Source organism: Erythrolamprus reginae, chromosome 2 (assembly GCF_031021105.1).
Source record: "Erythrolamprus reginae isolate rEryReg1 chromosome 2, rEryReg1.hap1, whole genome shotgun sequence".
Lineage (NCBI taxonomy): Eukaryota > Metazoa > Chordata > Lepidosauria > Squamata > Dipsadidae > Erythrolamprus > Erythrolamprus reginae.
The window spans coordinates 174,492,887-174,513,414 of NC_091951.1; the positions used below are offsets into that span (position 1 = coordinate 174,492,887).

Sequence of the window (20,528 nt, forward strand, 5' to 3'; positions counted from 1 at the left end):
GATTTACCAACCACATCTGCTGGAAGTTTGTTCCAAGGATCTACCACTCTTTCAGTGAAATAATATTTTCTCACGTTGCTTTTGATCTTTTCCCCAACTAACTTCAGATTGTGTCCCCTTTTTTTCTTGTGTTCACTTTCCTATTAAAAATACTTCCCTCCTGAACCTTATTTAACCCTTTAACATATTTAAATGTTTCGATCCCCCCCTTTTCCTTCTGTCCTCCAGACTATACAGATTGAGTTCATGAAGTGTTTCCTGATACGTTTTATGCTTAAGACCTTCCACCATTCTTGTAGCCCGTCTTTGGACCCGTTCTATTTTGTCAATATCTTTTTGTAGGTGAGGTCTCCAGAACTGAACACAGTATTCCAAATGTGGTCTCACCAGCGCTCTATATAAGGGGATCACAATCTCCCTCTTCCTGCTTGTTATACGTCTAGCTATGCAGCCAAGCATCCTACTTGCTTTTCCTACTGCCCGACCACACTGCTCACCCATTTTGAGACTGTCAGAAATCACTACCCCTTCTCTTCTATGTTTCTGTGTTTCTAAGACAAATCCCTTATATGTCCAAATCACACTTGGCCAGTAAAAAGTCTATTCTATTCTATTCTATTCTATTCTTGTTTTTGCTACAGCAGAATTTAATTTAGATATTTTTAGTTCAGAATAATTAGAGCTATTTAGTTCCTTCTAGTGTACATATTCTCAAATACTCTTTTACTTTAGTCATCAGTACAGCATATCACTTGCTTAATTATTAACATTCTGAACATTCAACAGTGCCTTTCCAGATATATTTAAGCTTCAGTGACCATTACTCCACAGGCTATAGGAGTTTTGATTTTGCTATTGTGGAGGAAAGGTAGCCTGTGCTGCAGAAGAGGCTGGTGTTGCAAGGTCAAAGAAGATTAAACAAAAACTCTATCATTGTGGAAACGTGGCAATATGGGTACCAAAAAAGCCAAATAGCAAACCTGTCATTTCAGGATCCACCTTATGTAGGATCTTTGGGTGAGCTCTTCCTCGATTAACATTTGTCAAATTCTAGGCAGAGTTTGCAGTAAAACCTACTTATAAAATCCCCAAGCAATATTATAGATATAATATATTCTGATTTTAAGAGACATGAAAAAAAAGAAAAGAACTGCCTATTAGCCACCAGTACCATGTTTCCTGCATTATCTTTTTATCAGAGGTTAGTTTCTGTCACATCAAAGATAGAAGACTGAGTTAGAACAGAGAAATATTTCAATTTAGTGCCTTTTCTATTATGGCTCAACCCAGGATTAAGTTGGCAAAGCTCTTAAGAACTGGCTATTTCCCCAAGTCTCGATTTTAAGAGGATACTTTAGTCCAGATGGATTGGTTCCTAGTTTCTTTGCTTGGAAAAGCATGCTTGCCCTTGCTTTTGGCTATTGTTTGTTTTGTATTGTTTCGAAATTTTGTTAGATATCTGGTTACATTAAGAATAGAATAAAACTTTGGGTTTTTTAATTGGCTTAAAGCCAGGCAAGTCTTCCATTTTGTCTCCTTTCTGTTCCTGCAACTGTGCATGTAAACATTTTCTTTTTTCATAACTACAGCTGGTCTTGTCTTTTATTGTATAGAACTGACTAAGACGCTGTGGTTGCTTTCCTTTCGGCCAATTTTTCCTCTCTGCTTCTCATCCTTTCATACAATATTGCCTATTCTTATCATCCTTTCAGCCTTCCATTAGTGAGTAAATCCATCTTAAACTGGAAGCAATCCACAAACCCCTGAAATAATAAAAAGGGTTACTTCTTAAGGCACTGAACATTGTTTGTTTCCTTTATCCTCTGTTTCTTCAGATATTCTACTCTAAACCCTGCATCTTCTCATCTGGGAGGGAATCCCTTTTCTGAAGTTTACTTTAATTCTTTCTTCGCAAGTTTTCCTCAATCCCTTCTCTTCACTAGAGTCCATTCAACCTTCCTCTCCCCCCAAACCAGTTTGTCATTCCTAACTGGCATGGGACCTCTCACACTCTTCCTACCCCCATACATCCTTCTTAACTTGTGTTGGTGCCCTAGTTGATCTGCATGGTACCTCTCACCTTCACGAACCCTTCTTGACCTGCCCGGCACCTCATGTGTCCTCCCCAATCCACACAGCACTTCTTGTGCATCCTGAGGTACCTCTCCCAACCTGTGCTTCTTGCCCAAATCACATGCCATCTCTAGTGCACACCCACACCCTCTTCCCAATCCGTAAGGCATTGCTCATGCATTCCTGTCTACCATTCCTAATCTGCAAAACCTTGATCTCCACCCCCCCACCATCCAGAAGCAGTCACTTACCTGCCTGCTGACCTTGGACTTGCAACTTCCTACAGGCTTCCCCACTGACTTTCTCCCTGCAAGCTTCCCACAAACAAAATGGGGGATCAGGAAGGAATTCTCAGGGACCGCCTTCTGCTGCACGAATCCCAGCGACCAGTTAGGTCCCACAGAGTTGGCCTTCTCCGGGTCCTGTCAACCAAACAATGTCGCTTGGCGGGACCCAGAGGAAGAGCCTTCTCTGTGGCAGCCCCGACCCTCTGGAACCAACTCCCCCCAGAGATTAGAATTGCCCCCACCCTCCTTGCCTTTCGTAAGCTGCTTAAAACCCACCTCTGCCGCCAGGCATGGGGGAACTAAGATACACTTTCCCCCTAGGCCTTTAAAATTTTATGCATGGTATGTTTGTATGTCTGACTGGTTTTTATATAATGGGTTTTTAACTGTTTTTTAGTATTGGATTTTGTTGTACTGTTTTACTGCTGTTGTTAGCCGCCCCGAGTCTGTGGAGAGGGGCGGCATACAAATCCAATAAATAAATAATAATAATAATAATAATAATTCTAGGGAAAGAAGGAAAGGAAGGAAGATAGAAAATTATAGGGAAGGAGGAAAGAACTGAATAAGGAAAAGGAACGCACAGTGAGGAAGAGAGGGAAAGATGGGAGGAAAGAGGGAGAGAGAAAGGGAGGGGGAGTAAGGAGAGAGGAAAGAAAGAAAGGAAGCAAAGAAGAATGGAAGAGAGGGAGGAAATGTGGGAGGGAGGAAGGAAGGAAGGAAAGAAGGAAGAAAGAAAGAAAGAAAAAGAAAGAAAGAAGGAAAGAGAAAGAAAGAAAGAAAGAAAGAAAAAAGAAAAAAAGGGAGGAAGCATTTTGGAGTTTTGCTTAGATTATTGGTGGCTTAACTAGGTGGATGAGAAAAAACAAGGATTTTTGAAGTGTCCCAAATTACTGAAAATTTCAGTTTTGCACCAGCTTCAGACCTATTTTCTAGATGGACCTCATCATCTGTCTAGAAGCTGAATCAATTTATTTCTGACTGTGTTTCACTATGTAGGAAATTGCATAAAAGCCAGTATTGTGCTAATGTTTCCTTTGTATTAAATTGCTGCAGTCCATTTTCATGTCGTTATGCTCATTTTTTCATTAGCAAGAATACTCAACTTGCCAGTCAAGCTCCTCCAAGCAGATGTTTTGAAGAACACAGCTGGGAACGAAATCATTATTTATACCTCAGGAAAGGTAATCATCAGAAACAGTCCATTTACTGAGAAGCATGAGGCCAAGTCAGAATCTGTACCTCTTAATTCAGGCCCAGCAGGTTTTTATCCTAATCAAAATTTAGGGGGACCAAACCTGGTGGCACCTGTTCAAAACTATTTTATCCCACCTCTCAAAGGATCCAACAACAAAGAATAACACGATGATTCATCCAAAGCTAGCCTTTTCAACTCATTCTTTGGCTCTGTCTTGATCAACTCATCTTGATCAAGGAAAATCTATAGATGCAATTTATATTGACTTCTGCAAAGCCTTTGATTCAGTGGTTCACGACAAACTACTTCTGAAACTCAAATCCTATGGCATCTCAGGATCCCTCCACAGCTGGATTACAGCATTCCTGTCAAACAGACAACTAGTGGTCAAAATAGGAAGCTCCCTGTTAAAAGCGGTGTCCCTCAAAGTAGTGTTCTGGGACCAACGCTCTTCATTCTCTACATCAATGACCTTTGCGATCTCATCACAAGCAACTGTATTCTTTTTGCAGGTGATGTAAAACTCTTCAACACCACCGATAACACAACTACTCTCCAAAAAGACCTAGACTTGGTTTCAGACTGGTGTAACACATGGCAACTCCAATTCGCAACCAGCAAATGCTCTGTCCTAAAGAATCAGAAAGAATCAGAACTCCAAATACAAACTTAATAAACAAATTATCACAGATAATCCCCACTTGGTCAAGGACCTCGGAGTACTAATAATTAAAGATCTAAGAGCCAAAGCCCACTGCAACAACATTGCCAAGAAGGCTTCTAATCCTTCGTAGCTTCTGCTCTGGAAATCTCACACTACTTACCAGAACTTAAAAAACTTTCGCCAGACCCATCCTAGAATACAGCTCATCTGTTTGGAACCCATACCGCATTTCTGACATTAACACCCTCGAAAATGTCCAAAGATACTTCACCAGAAGAGCCCCTCACTCCTCTACCCGAAAAAGAATACTCTATAAAACTAGACTTACAATCCTGGGTCTAGAAAGCTTAGAACTACGACACCTTAAATATGATCTAAGTATTGCCCACAAGATCATATGCTGCAATGCCCTGCCTGTCAAAGACTACTTCAGCTTCAACCACAACAAAACAAGAGCACACAACAGATTCAAGCTTAATATTAACCGCTCCAAACTTGACTGTAAAAAATACGACTTTAGTAATCAAGTTGTTGAAGTGTGGAGCTCATTACCAGACTCCGTAGCATCATCCCCTAACCCCCAACACTTTACCCGTAGACTATTCATGGTTGACCTCTCCAGATTCCTAAGAGGCCAGTAAGGGGCGTACATAAGTGCACTAGAGTGCCTTCCGTCCTCTGTCCTATAGTCTCTCCTATATCTTGTATTTCTTCGTTGTGTATTATTGGGTATTGGACAAAATAAATAAATAAAATAAATAAAATAAAATAAAAATTGTAATGTGTTAAATCCATTGTGTTTTGTATCCATTCTGAAATAACCTAAAACCTCTTACCCTCACTTATGCCCCAAAGTTTATTTGTTCCAAAATTGCTTCTCTGTGGTTTCTATTGGAATGTCCCGAGAAGTTAAAATGCTCCATTATTACTTTATGCTTGTTGAGTACTGATATCCGACTTGTGACCATTAATTCTTTTGTGCAAATTCTAAACTGCCTGACACAGAATCCAAAGGTGCATTGCTGGCAGACAATGGGAACAAACCCAGATGTCTGCTTTGCTCTAACTTTTATAGCAGCACTATAAAGGGCTCAAACAACTTTCGGTTCCTCTTCCTCTAATGCGCTATATGCCATCATGCTTGTAAATTCTCTCCCACGTAGCCACTCTGTTACTCCACTCTCTTTCCCTCTCCACCTCTACCCCTTTGCAAATTCAGAAATGAACTTGGTATAAAAGAACCGTTAATGATGGATTTGCATAAGCAATTGGATGGCTCAGACTCAAAGCAAGCGGAAGAAACTGAGAATAACCTGACGTTGATTTTATTAGTGTAAGAGGGGATATATGGAAACGTAGACATGCTTTTACACCATTTGAGGTAGATCAGACCACGACAAACACCGCAGGGATTCCCAGGCATGCTACATTGTGGCCTGCCAGCAACCTGTGCATCTGATAGCGGATCCCGTTCGAGAGGGGACAGACTTGGTGATATGTCAGTAATTGATTAAAAATAAGTTTGAACAAACTGTATGTCTTGCTACGTTCTTAACTGGGGCAGAGCATGCTAGTTTAACCTTTCGACTATGTCAAGGCTTCTTCAAATATGTTTACTAATCCATTTTCAGACAGACATGCAAAAAATAATATATGGTAAAATAATAATTTACTGTAACCTAAATAAAACCTTAGAAAATACTGCATAAAAGACCCGATAATTACAATCATATCCCAAGTGGTTTTGTAAATATTTAAAAACAAAAAGCTTTTAATATTAACCAAGCCTTTTCAAAATATCAGACAGATAATATATTTTCTGATTGACCACACACACACACACACACACATATACATACATACATACATACATACATACATACATACATATCTAACTGACCTTTCTCTGAAATCCAATCTTTTATACTTATGTTTGTTTTATTATTGACAAGACCATGTTAAATTGTTCATCATAAACAATGTGTGTGCTGCGCATGAATTCTAGAAGGTAGATACCATTTACTTGTGTGAGTTTCAACCTTATTTCAAGGCAAATTGGAATTCTTTGGGGAAAAGTGAAGGAGTGTCAATACTTTGGTACACCTGTCCATCCCAGTTTCATTATATGGGAGGAAGAACAGGCCATGTTAGCCCATACTGATACTGCATAGGCCTAGTGGGAAACTCCAAAGGGAAAACCTATAAGGATGAGTATTTTTTTTAAAATTGTCTTACGGAATAAAATCTGTACAAATCATTATTTTGCTTTGTAGTATCCATTCATTCTAAGAGATCCTGTGCAAGAAAGCTCACAGTGAACTATAGGATCATATATTATTTTATATGCTAGTCTTAGCAAATAATGGCAATTAACATGCTAACAGAACATTAACAGAGAGATTGGGCAATCTATACAAAAGTTTGACATCTCATATTAAGTAACTCACTCTTAGGACATTATATTTCATAAAACACCTAATAGTTTATGCTGTGTACTTTTAGAACTTATTTCCATATTAATAGACAGAAACATGTTATTTTTCAACACAGACATAAGCCAGCCCATTATAAGAGACCACCAACATATTCCAGAAGTGTAGGTTTGTTTGGTGAAACTGAAAGAACATTCCAGAAGGTGTCTTAACAACACTATCAAGAAAATTATATGGCTGTCCCTCTGTGGTTTGAAGTGAGTCAATTTCAAATTTGAAGAAGAGTTGATTTTACTATTCCAGTTTAAAAATAGTCAATGCCATTTCTGTAAAGCATTTATTGCATTCATCATTATTCAAATATACGGATTCAAGTTATCTGCTGAGTTAATAATAGCTTACATTTGCTAGTCTCTTTCCTTACAACAATGAAATCTAATTTAATCCATCACCTTAAGTTGAAATACAATTGAGAGAATAGCCCCGAGCTATAAACTGAAGGATTCAGGCACAGTAGATTAAAAGTTAGAATGATATATGGGGAATTATAATTACCATGACAACCAAGACATGTTCCTAATTTTGTACACTGGAAACAGAACAGTAGGAAATAATTTTAAGACCCTCATAACTGCAGCTATTTCAAATACCAGAGTGAGGGAAGATACTGAAATTTACTTCTTCCACTAATTTTTCTTTATATAATACACAGGTTAAACTGAAGCTTGAATGGGACCATTTGATTAAAAATACTTTTGAGACCTTTCTTTTCTAAGGACAGCATGCTGTATCTTTTTGTAATTTTGGGTTGTGGTCTGGATAACTGACTGCCCCTGAAAAGTGACTGCTGATCATGCCTATATATGGATCCTTCCAAACATCCTGTTTGCCACAGCTTCACGACACCAATTAACAGTTGGTGGAGGACATGTTCTCACAAAGGCACTTTCATCTTGTCATTAACTCTTTGCTGAGGCAGGCAGAAGCCAGTCTAAAATGTTCTGGCTTAAAAATAGTGTTTCTCCTGCTACCATATTTGGCAGAAGTCTTCCCAAGCAGAGGTCTTCAAACTTGGCAACTTTTAAGACTTGTGGACTTCAACTCCCAGAATTCTCTAGCCAGCTATTCTGAGAATTCTGGGAGTTGAAGTCCACAAATCTTAAAGTTGCCAAATTTGGGTACCCCTGTTCAAGTATATGTGAAGGAGAAATCTCTGAAGTCTGGATATCTACTGAGATCCAATTTGTTTACTGAGGATCACTCTTCTCATTTAATAATAATAATAATAATAATAATAATAATAATAATAATAATAATAATAATTTATTGGATTTATATGCCGCCCCTCTCCGCAGACTCGGGGCGGCTAACAACAATAATAAACACAACATGTACAATCCAATAAAAAAAAAAACAAGTAAAAACCCCTATTATAAAACCAAACATACACACAAACATACCATGCACAACTTGTAATGACCTAGGGGGAAGAGCTATCTCAACTCCCCCATGCCTGGCGGTATAAATGAGTCTTGAGTAGTTTACAAAAGACAGGGAGGGTGGGGGCAGTTCTAATCTCCGGGGGAGTTGGTTCCAGAGGGCTGGGGCCGCCACAGAGAAGGCTCTTCCCCTGGGGCCCGCCAAACGACATTGTTTAGTCGACTGGACCCGGAGAAGGCCAACTCTGTGGGACCTTATCGGTCGCTGGGATTCGTGCGGTAGCAGGCGGTTCCGGAGGTAATCTGGTCCATTGCCATGTAGGGCTTTAAAGGTCATGACCAACACTTTGAATTGTGACCGGAAACTGATCGGCAGCCAATGCGAGCCACGGAGTGTTGAAGAAACGTGGGAGAATCTTGGAAGCCCCACGATGGCTCTCGCGGGTGCGTTCTGCACGATCTGAAGTTTCCGAACACTTTTTAGAGGTAGCCCCATGTAGAGAGCATTGCAGTAATCGAACCTCGAGGTGATGAGGGCATGAGTGACTGTGAGCAATGACTCCCTGTCCAAATAGGGCCGCAACTGGTGCACCAGGCGAACCTGGGCAAACGCCCTCCTCGCCACAGCCGAAACATTATGTTCCAATGTCAGCTGTGGATTGAGGAGGATGCCCAAGTTGCGAACCCTCTCTGAGGGAGTCAGTAGTTCCCCCCCCCCCCCAGGGTAATGGATGGACAGATGGAATTGTCCTTGGGAGGCAAGACCCACAGCCACTCCGTCTTGTCTGGGTTGAGTTTTAGTTAAATCTTTCTCTCTCAACCTAAAAAATGTTCAGGTATGTAGAAGCAACCATGCAGAACAATCTTAAAATTACCTAATGAATGACATCTAATGAAGTGCCAACTCCTTTTTTTCTAGTCATCTTATTAGAAGTTCTGATTATTGTTTATTTTGGTATTGTTCAGTACTAGGAGAGTTAAAGCCTCTTTTATTTAGCAGTGGACAGTTCTGCTAAAATATAAACAAACTACTTCTACCCATATCCCAGGAACAACCAAGCTATAGGTGAAGCAAATAACACCAAAAGGGCAATATTATGAGGAGCTCCAAGCTATATGTGCCATATGGTCTCAATGTTCTAGCTCTTCTACATCATAATGCTTCTGTCTGCAAAATTCTTTCAGGACTGGTCTATTCCAAAGGAAGCTTATTAAGAGAATCTGTTAATTATCAGAGATTTAAATGACAAATGAGAAAATAGATTAATATTAACTTTTAAGGAGAGGAGGGGAGAGGAGACAGGACTGGAGAGATCACCATCCTTCCTGAGGATTAGTAACCTATTTTAGACCTGCAAAAATATATATCTCAGTATCACTCAGTTTTGGAGGAAATCTTTAAAAGTCATTTGTTTGAATTGAATGAGATGAAATTTCACACATTCATTTTGTTTCAAATGATAAAAGGTTTGCTGTTGATAAATGAATAAACACCTTTTGAGGGATGACATGACATTGATTCATACAAAGAACAACACACAACTCATCTGGCACCAAACTCAGCTCCTCCACCCTCCGCCCTGCTCCAACACCACACACACACACATTACGAAGGAGGTGTAGGACAGAAAGAAGAAATAGTTCTTATATATTTATAGAAACAAAGTGCTAAGAAGCAGAGTAGCCTTTACTGACCAGCCTCTGAACTGCATTCTGAGCAGAGTTTTTAACTTAATAATAAAAAAGCTCATTATTTTTTGAGTCTTGCTCCCTTTTTTTAATCAGATTGCTTCAGTCATGTAGTAAAGTGAAGTGATCTGCTTCGGTGCATGGGTGGGCTGTGAGAGTCTATGCTAGAATAAAAATGAATGATTAATGGATTAGCAGCAGCCACGTGACTATTTATAAAGGGGTGGAAACCATTTCCGAACAAGGTTACATGTTTACATCTCTTTTTTATGGGAATCTTAATTTGTGTATCACTTTGAGGGAGCAAGATGGCTTGGTCTAACCCTGAACAAGAAGAATCTCCTCATAGAAACATAGAAGATTGACGGCAGAAAAAGACCTCATGGTCCATCTAGTCTGCCCTTATACTATTTCCTGTATTTTATCTTAGGATGGATATAGCCTCATCTCCTCTTGTGCCAACTAGAGCGTATTTCTACGCTTTTACTAGCATAGTGATCATATTCTTTAGTGGCCATATGCATCCACAATTATAAACCTTTATTTCATTTATCTATTTTATAACTGCCTTCTGAAAGTGATATACTTACTTGATGAAGTATTTGATTCCATCTGCTGTATACGCCTTTTCCCACCCATAAGGCAGACCTATGTCAAGGGGGAGGAGACACAAAACAGATTGAATTACTCTCAATGCCACAACTTTTCACATTCAGACATGTTTATATACACATCAAACTATTTCGTTTCAAGACAAACAATATTTTGCTACACTCCAAAAGAAGAAATAATCAGTATGAAAACTTAAAAGGCCGAAGATAAAAAGTCTTTACATCAACACATTGATCCTTACTTCCTACAAATAATTAGTGATGGGTGAACTGAACCCGCACAATTCGGGTCCGTACCGAATTTTGCGATGTTTGGTATGCTGAACATGAACCCAATTTTTTTTCAAACTTCGGGCAAAGTTCGGGGTCGTGTTTATTTTTACGTGAAAGGACCGCCCTTTGCTTGCAGCACCGCTGTGGCGTCCTTTTTCGTAAAAATAACAATGTTTATTTTTAAGTGAAGACCTCCCTTTGAAGGAGCTGGGGAATCCCTCCCATGAAGAGATTCTGGGGGTGGAGCTTTGACGTCACCGGCAGGTTGCTAAGGATGCCAAGGTGATGGAATCCAGGAAGTGATCACCTTGGCGTCCTTAGCAACCTGCCAGTGATGTCAAAGCTCCGCCCCCGGAATCTCTTCATGGGAGGGATTCCCCGTTCGGGTTCGAGTTCGGTTCAGGTTCGGCCAAATTTTGCGTAAAGTTCGTCCGGACTTGCCAAACCCGAACACTGTTGGGTTCGCCCATCACTACAAATAATGTGCTCTCACCCGGTTATGATGGGAGCTATCTTTCTATACCATTGGTTGTAAATGTATGGTAAAAACATTAGATCCAATTCTGAAAGCCCCCATCACTTTCAAAGAGAACAGGTCCCTGATTTGCATGTTTGTCAGAGAGTCTCCTCCCTTGATTTCACACCTGTTGCAATTGTTCATTTTTGCCACCTTACTTTGGATCCAATGCAGAAGGAAATGTTTCTGGTCCTGACTCAGGGGTGGGCTGCTTGCCAGAACGCTAAATTGGGCTCGCTGCCATAGCTCGTGAGTGCTAGTGGGGACAGCGTGATTTTCGTTCTGCACCTGTGAAGGTAGCAAAATCCCGCACGGCGCTGCAGTTGCACCCATGTTTCGGTGAGGTTTTTTGGCTTCCATGCATGCCGATACACGGGCACACTTGCAGCTTCGTGCGCGATTTTGCTACCTTCACAAGTGCAGAAGCAAAATCGTGCTGGCTTCGCTAGCACTCACAAGCTGCAGCGGTGAGCCCAATTTAGGGTTCTGGCTAGCAGCCCACCCCTGTCCCGACTGCTTCAGGGGTGGTTCCGCTTTTTGTCGCTGCCTCTTCGCTGAGTGTGCACTTCATTGCACGTGTGCAGTTAAAGGGAATCGTAATCAGTGTCCTGCAGGTTACTTGCTTGAAAGAAAATCCAAAATTTGGACATGTAAGATGTCCAGGATTCTGCGTCCGGATTGAAGAAAGGCGGTGGTGGAGCCATGACCGAGCTCATGGTTGCTTTAGCGGGAGTTCGACCTCCTCGTCGCCACTGTTAAATCACTGCACTGGAGACTTCTCTCTTGTTCAAAGCATATTTATTTCCACAACATTACAACTAACTGTTCCTCTCAATAGTAACTCCTAACAAGGGCAACGGCTAATCCGTTGCCCTATTTATACCTTTTTCTACTTTCTACTGCTTTTCTACTGAGAACCGTTTATTTTTGGCGGCAACCTAAAACTAGCCGCATCTTAACCAATCAGTGATCTTCTGTTATTTCTTTAAACAAACACAACAGCATGGAACACAGAAAACAGCTGAGATGCGTCAATTCAATCTGTAGCCCCTGATCAGCTGGGCTTCGGAAGCAGAGATAAAGGTCAGTTATAACCCAGGGACGGGAGGGCAGGCGGGCCCATTTTCACAGACACATAGAACTGGTTCTCTCTCGGCTTGGAGTCAGTGCTACCAGTTCTAAAGAACTGTCTTGAACCGGCAGCAACTCACTACTGGACTTCTTGTTTGCTTCTTCACTCAGAAAATGTAGGCAACCAAGCCTTTGCAACAAGGAGCCGAAACAGAGATCTCACGGGTAGAAAGGTTCCAGTAGTAAGTTGTAAGTGCTTGATCATGCCAACACCCTGGCTTAATTTCTTGAGGTTAAAATGTTACATGTGAAAAATTGTGAAAAATTAAAATATTGTGCAAAAGTTGATTAATTTCAGTAATTTAACTTAAAAGGTAAAACTAATACACGAGAGAGACTCATTACATGCAAAGCAAGATAGTTCAAGCCATGATTTGTCATAATTGTGATGATTATGGGGTACAGCAAATGAAAACCCCAAATCCACTATCTCAGAAAATTAGAAAATTAGAATATTATATACAATCAATAAAACAAGGATTGTACATAGAACAATATCGGACCTCTGAAAGGTATAAGCATGCATATGTACTCAGTACTTGGCTTGGGCCCCTTCTGCAGCAATTACTGCCTCAATGCGGCGTGGCATGGAAGCTGTCAGCCTGTAGCACCGCTGAGGTGTTATTGAAGACCAGGATGCTTCAATAGTGGCCTTCAGCTCTTCTGCATTGTCCGGTCTCAAGTCTCTCATATTTCTCTTGGCAAAGCCCCATAGATTCTCTATGGGGTTCAGGTCAGGTGAGTTTGCTGGCTAATCAAGGACAGTAATCCCAGAGTCAATGAACCAAATTTTGGTGCTTTTGGCAGCGTGGGCAACTGTCAAGTCCTGCTGGAAAATGCAGTCATTATCCCCATAAAGCTTATCTGCAGAAGGAAGCATCAATGACAGACAGCTGCATTGACCCTGGACTTAATGAAGCACAGTGGACCAACACCTGCAAATGACATGGCTCCCCAAATCAACACAGACTGGGGAAACATTACAGTGGACTTTAAGCATCTTGCAGTGTGTGTCTCTCCATTTTCCTTCATCCTCTGGGTCCTTGGTTTCCAAATTATGCAAAAGTTGCTCTCATCAGAAAAGGGGACTTTGGACGAGTGAGCAACAGACCAGGTCTGTCTTTCTTTAGCCCAAGTAAGACACTTTTAGTGGTGGGCTACTAGCAGGGATGCCACATTGGACTCGCCTCCGCGGCTCTGGAGGTACCGTGAGTTCCGTGAGAATTATGCTTCTGTGCCCATGCAAGTAGCAAAATCGTGCACGGAGACACAGGTGTGCCCATGTTCCAGCAAGGTTGCTTCCGCGCATGCCCGGTTTCTGGCACTCCTGCATGTATGAAGACTGTCAGAGAGTGCATTAAATTCGGAAGCTTGTTAAACAAGTTACTGCATGTGGCTGAGAGTCAGAACAAACTTTATAGATGCACATATAAAGATTAAAGTACCATATTTACAAGAACACTTTCAACCGACATCTTTCTCCATCAGAAACATCAAGAGCAATGGGAGAGAAATCAAGCTAAACTCTGCCCTTCATTCTTGCACATGCTCAGATTATACCACATCCAGATTAGTTTACTGAGCTTTATATAATGATTGTCCCTTGCAGGCAGGAAAAATCTTGACAAAGACTAACTGGCCAGAGCACCAGAACCTGGAAGAACAACAGGTGACAACTTTCGTGCCCAGAGAGATGGCTCTGCGTGCCACTTCTGGCACGTGTGCAAGTTCACTATCATGGATCTCTACTGTCTAATTTCCTCCTCTGCTAAATGTGAATTTTATTCAAAAGTCAGTAAATTGTTTTTCACACAGATTTCGTGGGTTTACATGCTTTGTCTGATGTGTACAACAGAGACCTTGACTTCTTGTGAGCTTGCTATTCATTTTGTAAAGCACAGACTAGACAAGTGGCAATCTATACAATACTTGTTGATGGAAAATAAAGTTTTTCCCCTTGATTAAGCTTTTAGTTAAGCTTTTCAGAGCTCCTTTCTACTACAAAAGAGGCTCTGAAAGCTTTGGTAATGTTATGTGTTATGGTTTGTTTTGTATTAGAGTTTGAGTTGGCTAATTGCTACATCTGGCTGCATTTGCAGAGTGGGGGGATGATGATTGCTAATTGGTCAGCCTAGGCAGCAACCCTGTATTTAAAGGGAGCTTTTGCTGGGCTTGTTTCATGCTAGTCACTTTTTACTGAATAAAGATCTGTTCTAAGTTACTTCACTGCTTCCACGCACTTCTGTCCTAGGACTCAACAGGTAGGGAGGTTGTTTCTAAACTATGTAACACTGAAGCATTGCAAGTCAACCTTGATAGCTTCAACGCAGGATTAGACAGATTCATGGATGCCAAGTGTATCGATGGTTATTAAAACAGATGTTCAAGTGCCGCCTCTATGTTGGTTGAGGCAGGCAGGATTCCCTTGAGTACCATTTGTTGGGGGTCAAGGGAAAGGGAGGGTCTTGCCTTCTCTTTCTGCTCAAGATCCCCATGGACAATTGGTGGGCCACTGTGTGACACAGAATGCTGGACTCGATGGACTTTGGCTTGATTCAGCATGGCTCTTATTATGTTCTTATGTTCAAGTGCACCAACTAATTTATAATAGATCTCTGGCCTAATATCATTTTGAAAAGAAATCCCACCAAAATCTATTTCAGCCTTGATTGAATTTCTGTAGGGAGAAAGTTTGATTTCATTGGACAGCTTGCTAATACAAGTGTTTTCCAGGAAACTTCCTCAGCAAAAATATATTGTAAAGAGCAACTTGCCAATATACCCAGCAACAAGTGGTGATTCTAAAATCCATGGGATGAGATAATCATGTTAAGTCACAAGCTGTTGCACAATTATGTCATTATCATTATTTGCCCATAGAAACATAGAAGTTTGACGGCAGAAAAAGACCTCATGGTCCATCTAGTCTGCCCTTACACTATTTCCTGTATTTTATCTTAGGATGGATATATGTTTATCGCAGGAATGTTTAAATTGAGTTACTGTGGATTTACCAACCACGTCTGCTGGAAGTTTGTTCCAAAGATCTACTACTCTTTCTCGTGTTGCTTTTGATCTTTCCCCCAACTAACTTCAGATTGTGTCCCCTTGTTCTTGTGTTCACTTTCCTATTAAAAACACTTCCCTCCTGAACCTTATCTAACCCTTTAACATATTTAAATGTTTTAATCATGTCCCCCCTTTTCCTTCTGTTCTCCAGACTATACAGATTGAGTTCATTAAGTCTTTCCTGATACATTTTATGCTTAAGACCTTCCACCATTCTTGTCCCCTGTGAAAATGCTCAATGTGTTTAAATGCAAGAGGACCCTAGCCTATGAATTTTTCCATCTTGTCTGTAAGCAACTTAGTTACTGATGTGATTAAATAGCAAGCAAGAAACTAAGGTTTTGTTTCAATGTGTGAAAGTTAAAAGTCAAGCACTAGAGCTTGACAAGGATGGCTGGAACCATCAAGCTCTGTCTCTATGAAGTGTTGCCATTAGATATTTCAATGCCAGTGGCAGTTTTTATAGAAAAGCATGCAGAACTGGAAGTCAGAGTCAAACAAGCCAGTGAGACATTGTTGAGTTTTGCCCCACTTTTTTTGCCACAGTTTTTAGTGAATCTCTGCAACTGTTACATTAGTAACTTGGTTAAATGAATCTAGCTTCCCCATTGACTTTGCTTGTGATCATATGACCCCAGGACATTGCAACTGTTATGAATATGAGTCAATAGCCAAATATCTGAATTTTGTTGGATTCCATTTCTGGAACAAGAGTTAGTATAAATATTTTTATTGGCATTAGGGTGAAGTTAGAATTATTTTAAGTACAGTATTCCTTGAGATTTATGCCAACAGTTATGATGATGGTATTATTAAATGAATTTTTATGGTTTGTGGCAATTGCACATGTATTTTCTGATTGAGCATTTATTAGTTATTGTGGTACAGTATAGTGAAGCTATGCTTAGGGTCAAAATACAAAATGGTGTATGTTATAGCTAAGTTTGAGGGATAGCATAAGTGTATTTTTCCGGTTAGTAGTTGCATATTAGTTATTTTTGTGCTGGTGTAGTGGCTAAGGTAAATACTGATATTGGCATATGGGTGAGGTTTGGATCAGGTTTTCTTGGGGTTATGGTCAAATTTATTTGAAACTTCATATTAGGGTGAGTTTATGGTGAGCAATAAATTTGCATACGTTTTTTTTTACCTCTTAAAACATTTCTTTTCTATTGGTTAGGTCCCAGTCTAGGAGAACAGATCCCTATGTCTCTTCCTCATCCTTTTGGAAAATGAAACAGCAGGATCACTAAAGAATTTGGGGGAACTTCTGTTCTTGGTCAGGTTACTTCCCATCATTAATATGTTTCTTCTTCCTGAAATTTGGCTACCTGGTTCAAGAGAAGATCATCGCTGAAGTCACCACTTCCTTGAATTCCCACGCAAACGCTCTTGACTGAACAATTTTTTAAATATAATTTTTATTAAGAATTTTGATTACATTAGTAAAACTAAACAAACTAAACTTAGAGGGAAAAAATAAAAGAGAATAAAAAGAAAAGAAAGGAGTGATCTTCATCACAACAAATATAAACAAAGTTAGTAACTCTTTTAACATTTTCTAGGTCATTGTTTAGGTTTGTCATTTGCATTTCCCTTTTAATTTTTAAAGTCTCAGCCAGTTTATTTTGCTTATCTAGTGTCCTTTTCCAAATAATTCTCTTGGGCTGTCATTTGTAGTTTCACTGTTAGTATTTTATCCTGTCAGATAAAATGTGTTACACATCAATAACTCCTTTATTAACATCTCTTGAACACACTCTGTCCCTAGAAACATACCGTACATCATTATTGACAGCAGTGATATTTTAGATATTAATTTCTGGCTCTCCTGTTAAAAGTATCTTTTAATGTTTCTGGTAACATTTTTGTCATTTTGTAAGTCCCAGTCCCATAAAATACTGACATCAAGAATAGGCTTACATTTATTTTCTTTCTTCTGATTATAATCTTTAGTCCCCTCCGGTGTCCAGTTTCTAAAAATAAAGTAATTTATCTCTGATGTGATTTATAATAGCCAGGATAGCCAAAATAAGTCTGTTTCCTACAAGAAGCTATTTATTTTTATGATTAATTCTGAAGTCTTATTAGCAAAAGTCAACAACATTCCAAATTTATCCGGACCCTTAATCTAATTATAACATTCTTAGATCAAAATCTTATTTAGCTTTTTTCCTGTTTATTTCTAATTTTTTAAGGTGATAACTACCTTTTCTTTTGTTCAGAACTCAATATAAACTCACCCAATGACTTTTCAAACTTTTCACTCTGAATATCTCTAAGAGTTTTATGATGAGTAGTGTTGGGCAAACCCATCAAAGTCCGGGTTTGGCGGGTTTGGCGGAACTTGGCGGCGGAGTTTGGGTAAGTTCGCTGAACCCGAACCCCAACACTTCTGGCCCCGCCCTCCCGTCTTCCGCCAAAGCAGCCCGTGGCCGCCTGTCTTACGGAAAAGGTTCGGACACTGAAGCCATACCTTTTCTGTAAGAAATAAAAGGAGACAGGCGGCCGCGGGCTGCCCTGGGCAATGGGCGCAACAGGGGGGGGAGAGCCGCGCCACCTCCGAGCCCAAAATTTCCCTGCTTTGGGAATGGCGTTGCAAGCAAAAGGAGGCGGGGAATCCCATTTGCTTGCCACCCAGGATGGGATTCCATTGGCGGGGCTTTGATGTCACGGAGACTACTTCCTGGCCGGGGCAAAACAGGGGAGTTGAAGAAATAAAGCCACGGGTAAGGAAAGAGTCTCAGTGACGTCAAAGCCCCACCCACGGAATCCCAGCCTGGGCGGCAAGCAAATGGGATTCCCCGCCTCCTTTTGCTTGCAGCGCCATTCCTGAGGCGGGGAAATTTTGGGCTCAGAGGCCGCCCGACTCTCCACCCCTGTTGCACCCATTGCCGAGGGCAGCCTTAGCTCACCCCAGCACTCTTTGGAAAGGGGAGGCGGTGGCAGCAGGCAGAGGGGAATCCCCCCCACTCTCCCAGCCTCCGCGCCGCTGCCCAGCTGTCATCTTCTGAGAAGAGGAGGAGGAGCCGGGCGCCGGTGGGGGCGGAGGAAGGCGAACAGCTTGCTTGGCAACGTGGCCGATTCCATTGGGAGGAGGAGGAGGAGGAGGAGGTGCTGCTCCGGCTTTGGTTCCTGCTCGCCTTTCTCCTCCCCCTTTCCCCGGCGAGGAGCAATGGTGGAAGGCACGCAAAAGGTGAAAAAAGAGGGGAGGACGATGCCCGTCGCCTGCCAGCCTTCCTTCCCTGCGTGGTCTCTCTCCCACACACACACCTATACACAAACACACATGCACCCTCTCACACACAACTTTATCTCTCTCTCTCTCTCACACACACACACTTTCACACACATATTTACACAACACACTCACTCTCTCTCACACCCCCCCCCTTTGAAAGCCACCAGCTGGAACCTCCCCCCCATCTGTGGGAAATCCACACCTCCCCTCCCTCTTTGCGCTCCAATGGTCCAGATTTCCTCCGCCCTTTTAAAGCCCTCCCCCTCCCCCTCCCGTCCCCCTCCCAGCCTCCCGACTGGCCAACAGCTCCCGGGCATTCGCCTTCCTCCACTCCCCCTGGTGCCTAGCTCCCCCTCCTCTCAGAAGATGACAGCCGGGCAGGGATGCGGAGGCTGGGAGAGTGGGGGGGATTCCCCTCTGCCTGCCACCCCCCTTTCCAAAGAGCGCCGGGGTGGACTTCAACTCCCAGAGTTCCTCAGTCAGACAACCTCACTTTAAGACTTTGTGGACTTCAACTCCCAGAGTTCCTCAGCCAGTCAACCTCACTTTAAGACTTTGTAGACTTCAACTCCTAGAGTTCCTCAGCCAGCTTCGCTGAGTCAGAGCCCTCCCTACCTCCACCTTCCCCCACCGCGGTGTTCGAGCAAACGTTGAACCTCAACACGGATTTTTTTAAAAGTCTGGGTTCAGGTTCGGTATGCTGAACACAGCAAAGTTCTGCACGGGCACGGACCTGAACTATGCAAGTTCGGTTCGCCCAACACTAATGGTGAGTAATAGGCAATTTCTGAAGGAGATTAGAAAGGGTGGCTTGCAAGTTTAGTGGCCTTAAACTTAAAGGTTCTATTCTGGTTGTGAGAAAATGGCTAATCCCATTATTTCCTAGTGTTCAGACTGCAGAAAGCTACTGTTCTGCAGTTTTCTAGCACATGTGAGTCATTTCTCATCCTCTCCTTATCAGAATGCATTGCAAGAAACCAACTTACAGGGGACAGAGGTTTATCCTCTGTCCTGGTGCTTCTTGACCTCTCAGCGGCTTTCTATGGTATCTTTTTGCGACGGCTGGAGGGATTGGGAATGGTGGGGCACTGTTTTGCAGTGGTTCTCCTCCTACCTCTCTGGCCGATCACAGTCGGTGTAAATGGAGGTCAGAAGTTGACCTCGAGGGTTCTCTCTTGCAGGGTGCCTCAGGGGTCGGTCCTCTCCCCCCTATTATTTAACGTCTACATGAAACCACTGGATGAGATCATCCAAGGGCATGGGGTGAGGTGCCCAGATTTGCCTGGTGCACCTGTTGCGGCCCTATATGGACAGGGAGTCACTACTCACAGTCACTCATGCCCTCATCACCTCGAGGTTCGACTACTGCAACACTCTCTACATGGGACTACCTCTGAAGAGTGTTCAGAAACTTCAAATTGTGCAGAATGTGGCCGCACGAGCAATCATGGGCCTTCCTAGATACGCCCATGTCTCGTCAACACTCCGTGGCTTGCACTGGCTGCTGATTAGTTTCCATGTTGGTAATGACCTATAAAGCCCTTCATGGCATCAGACCAGAATACCTACGGGACCATCTTCTTCTGCACGAATTCCAGCGGCCAATTAGGTCCCACAGAGTTGGCCTTCTCTGGGTCCCATCGACTAAACAATATCATCTGGTGGGACCCAGGGGAAGAGCCTTCTCTGTGGCGGTCCCGGCCCTCTGGAATCAACTCCCCCCGGAGATTCGAACTGCCCCCACCCTCCTTGCCTTCCACAAGATGTTGAAGACCCATTTATGTCGCCAGGCATGGGGGGGGGGCGCTAATCCCCCCCTTCTGACTTGTAGCATTTTAGTTTGGTGTGATTGTGTAGCATTGATTGGTTTTAGTAATAATGGGTTTTAACTTGTTCTTTTTAAT

At 42.0% G+C, this 20,528-nt stretch overlaps 1 protein-coding gene across 1 annotated transcript in view; it reads right to left on the reverse strand.

The window, feature by feature from the left end:
• Window positions 1–20,528, reverse strand: part of STXBP4 (syntaxin binding protein 4) — a 111,859-nt gene that overhangs the window by 8,630 nt on the left and 82,701 nt on the right. Inside the window, exon 22 of the mRNA XM_070740485.1 lies at window positions 10,373–10,430. Coding sequence (XP_070596586.1) covers window positions 10,373–10,430 — 58 coding nt within the window. The remainder of the gene's footprint in view (window positions 1–10,372; window positions 10,431–20,528) is intronic.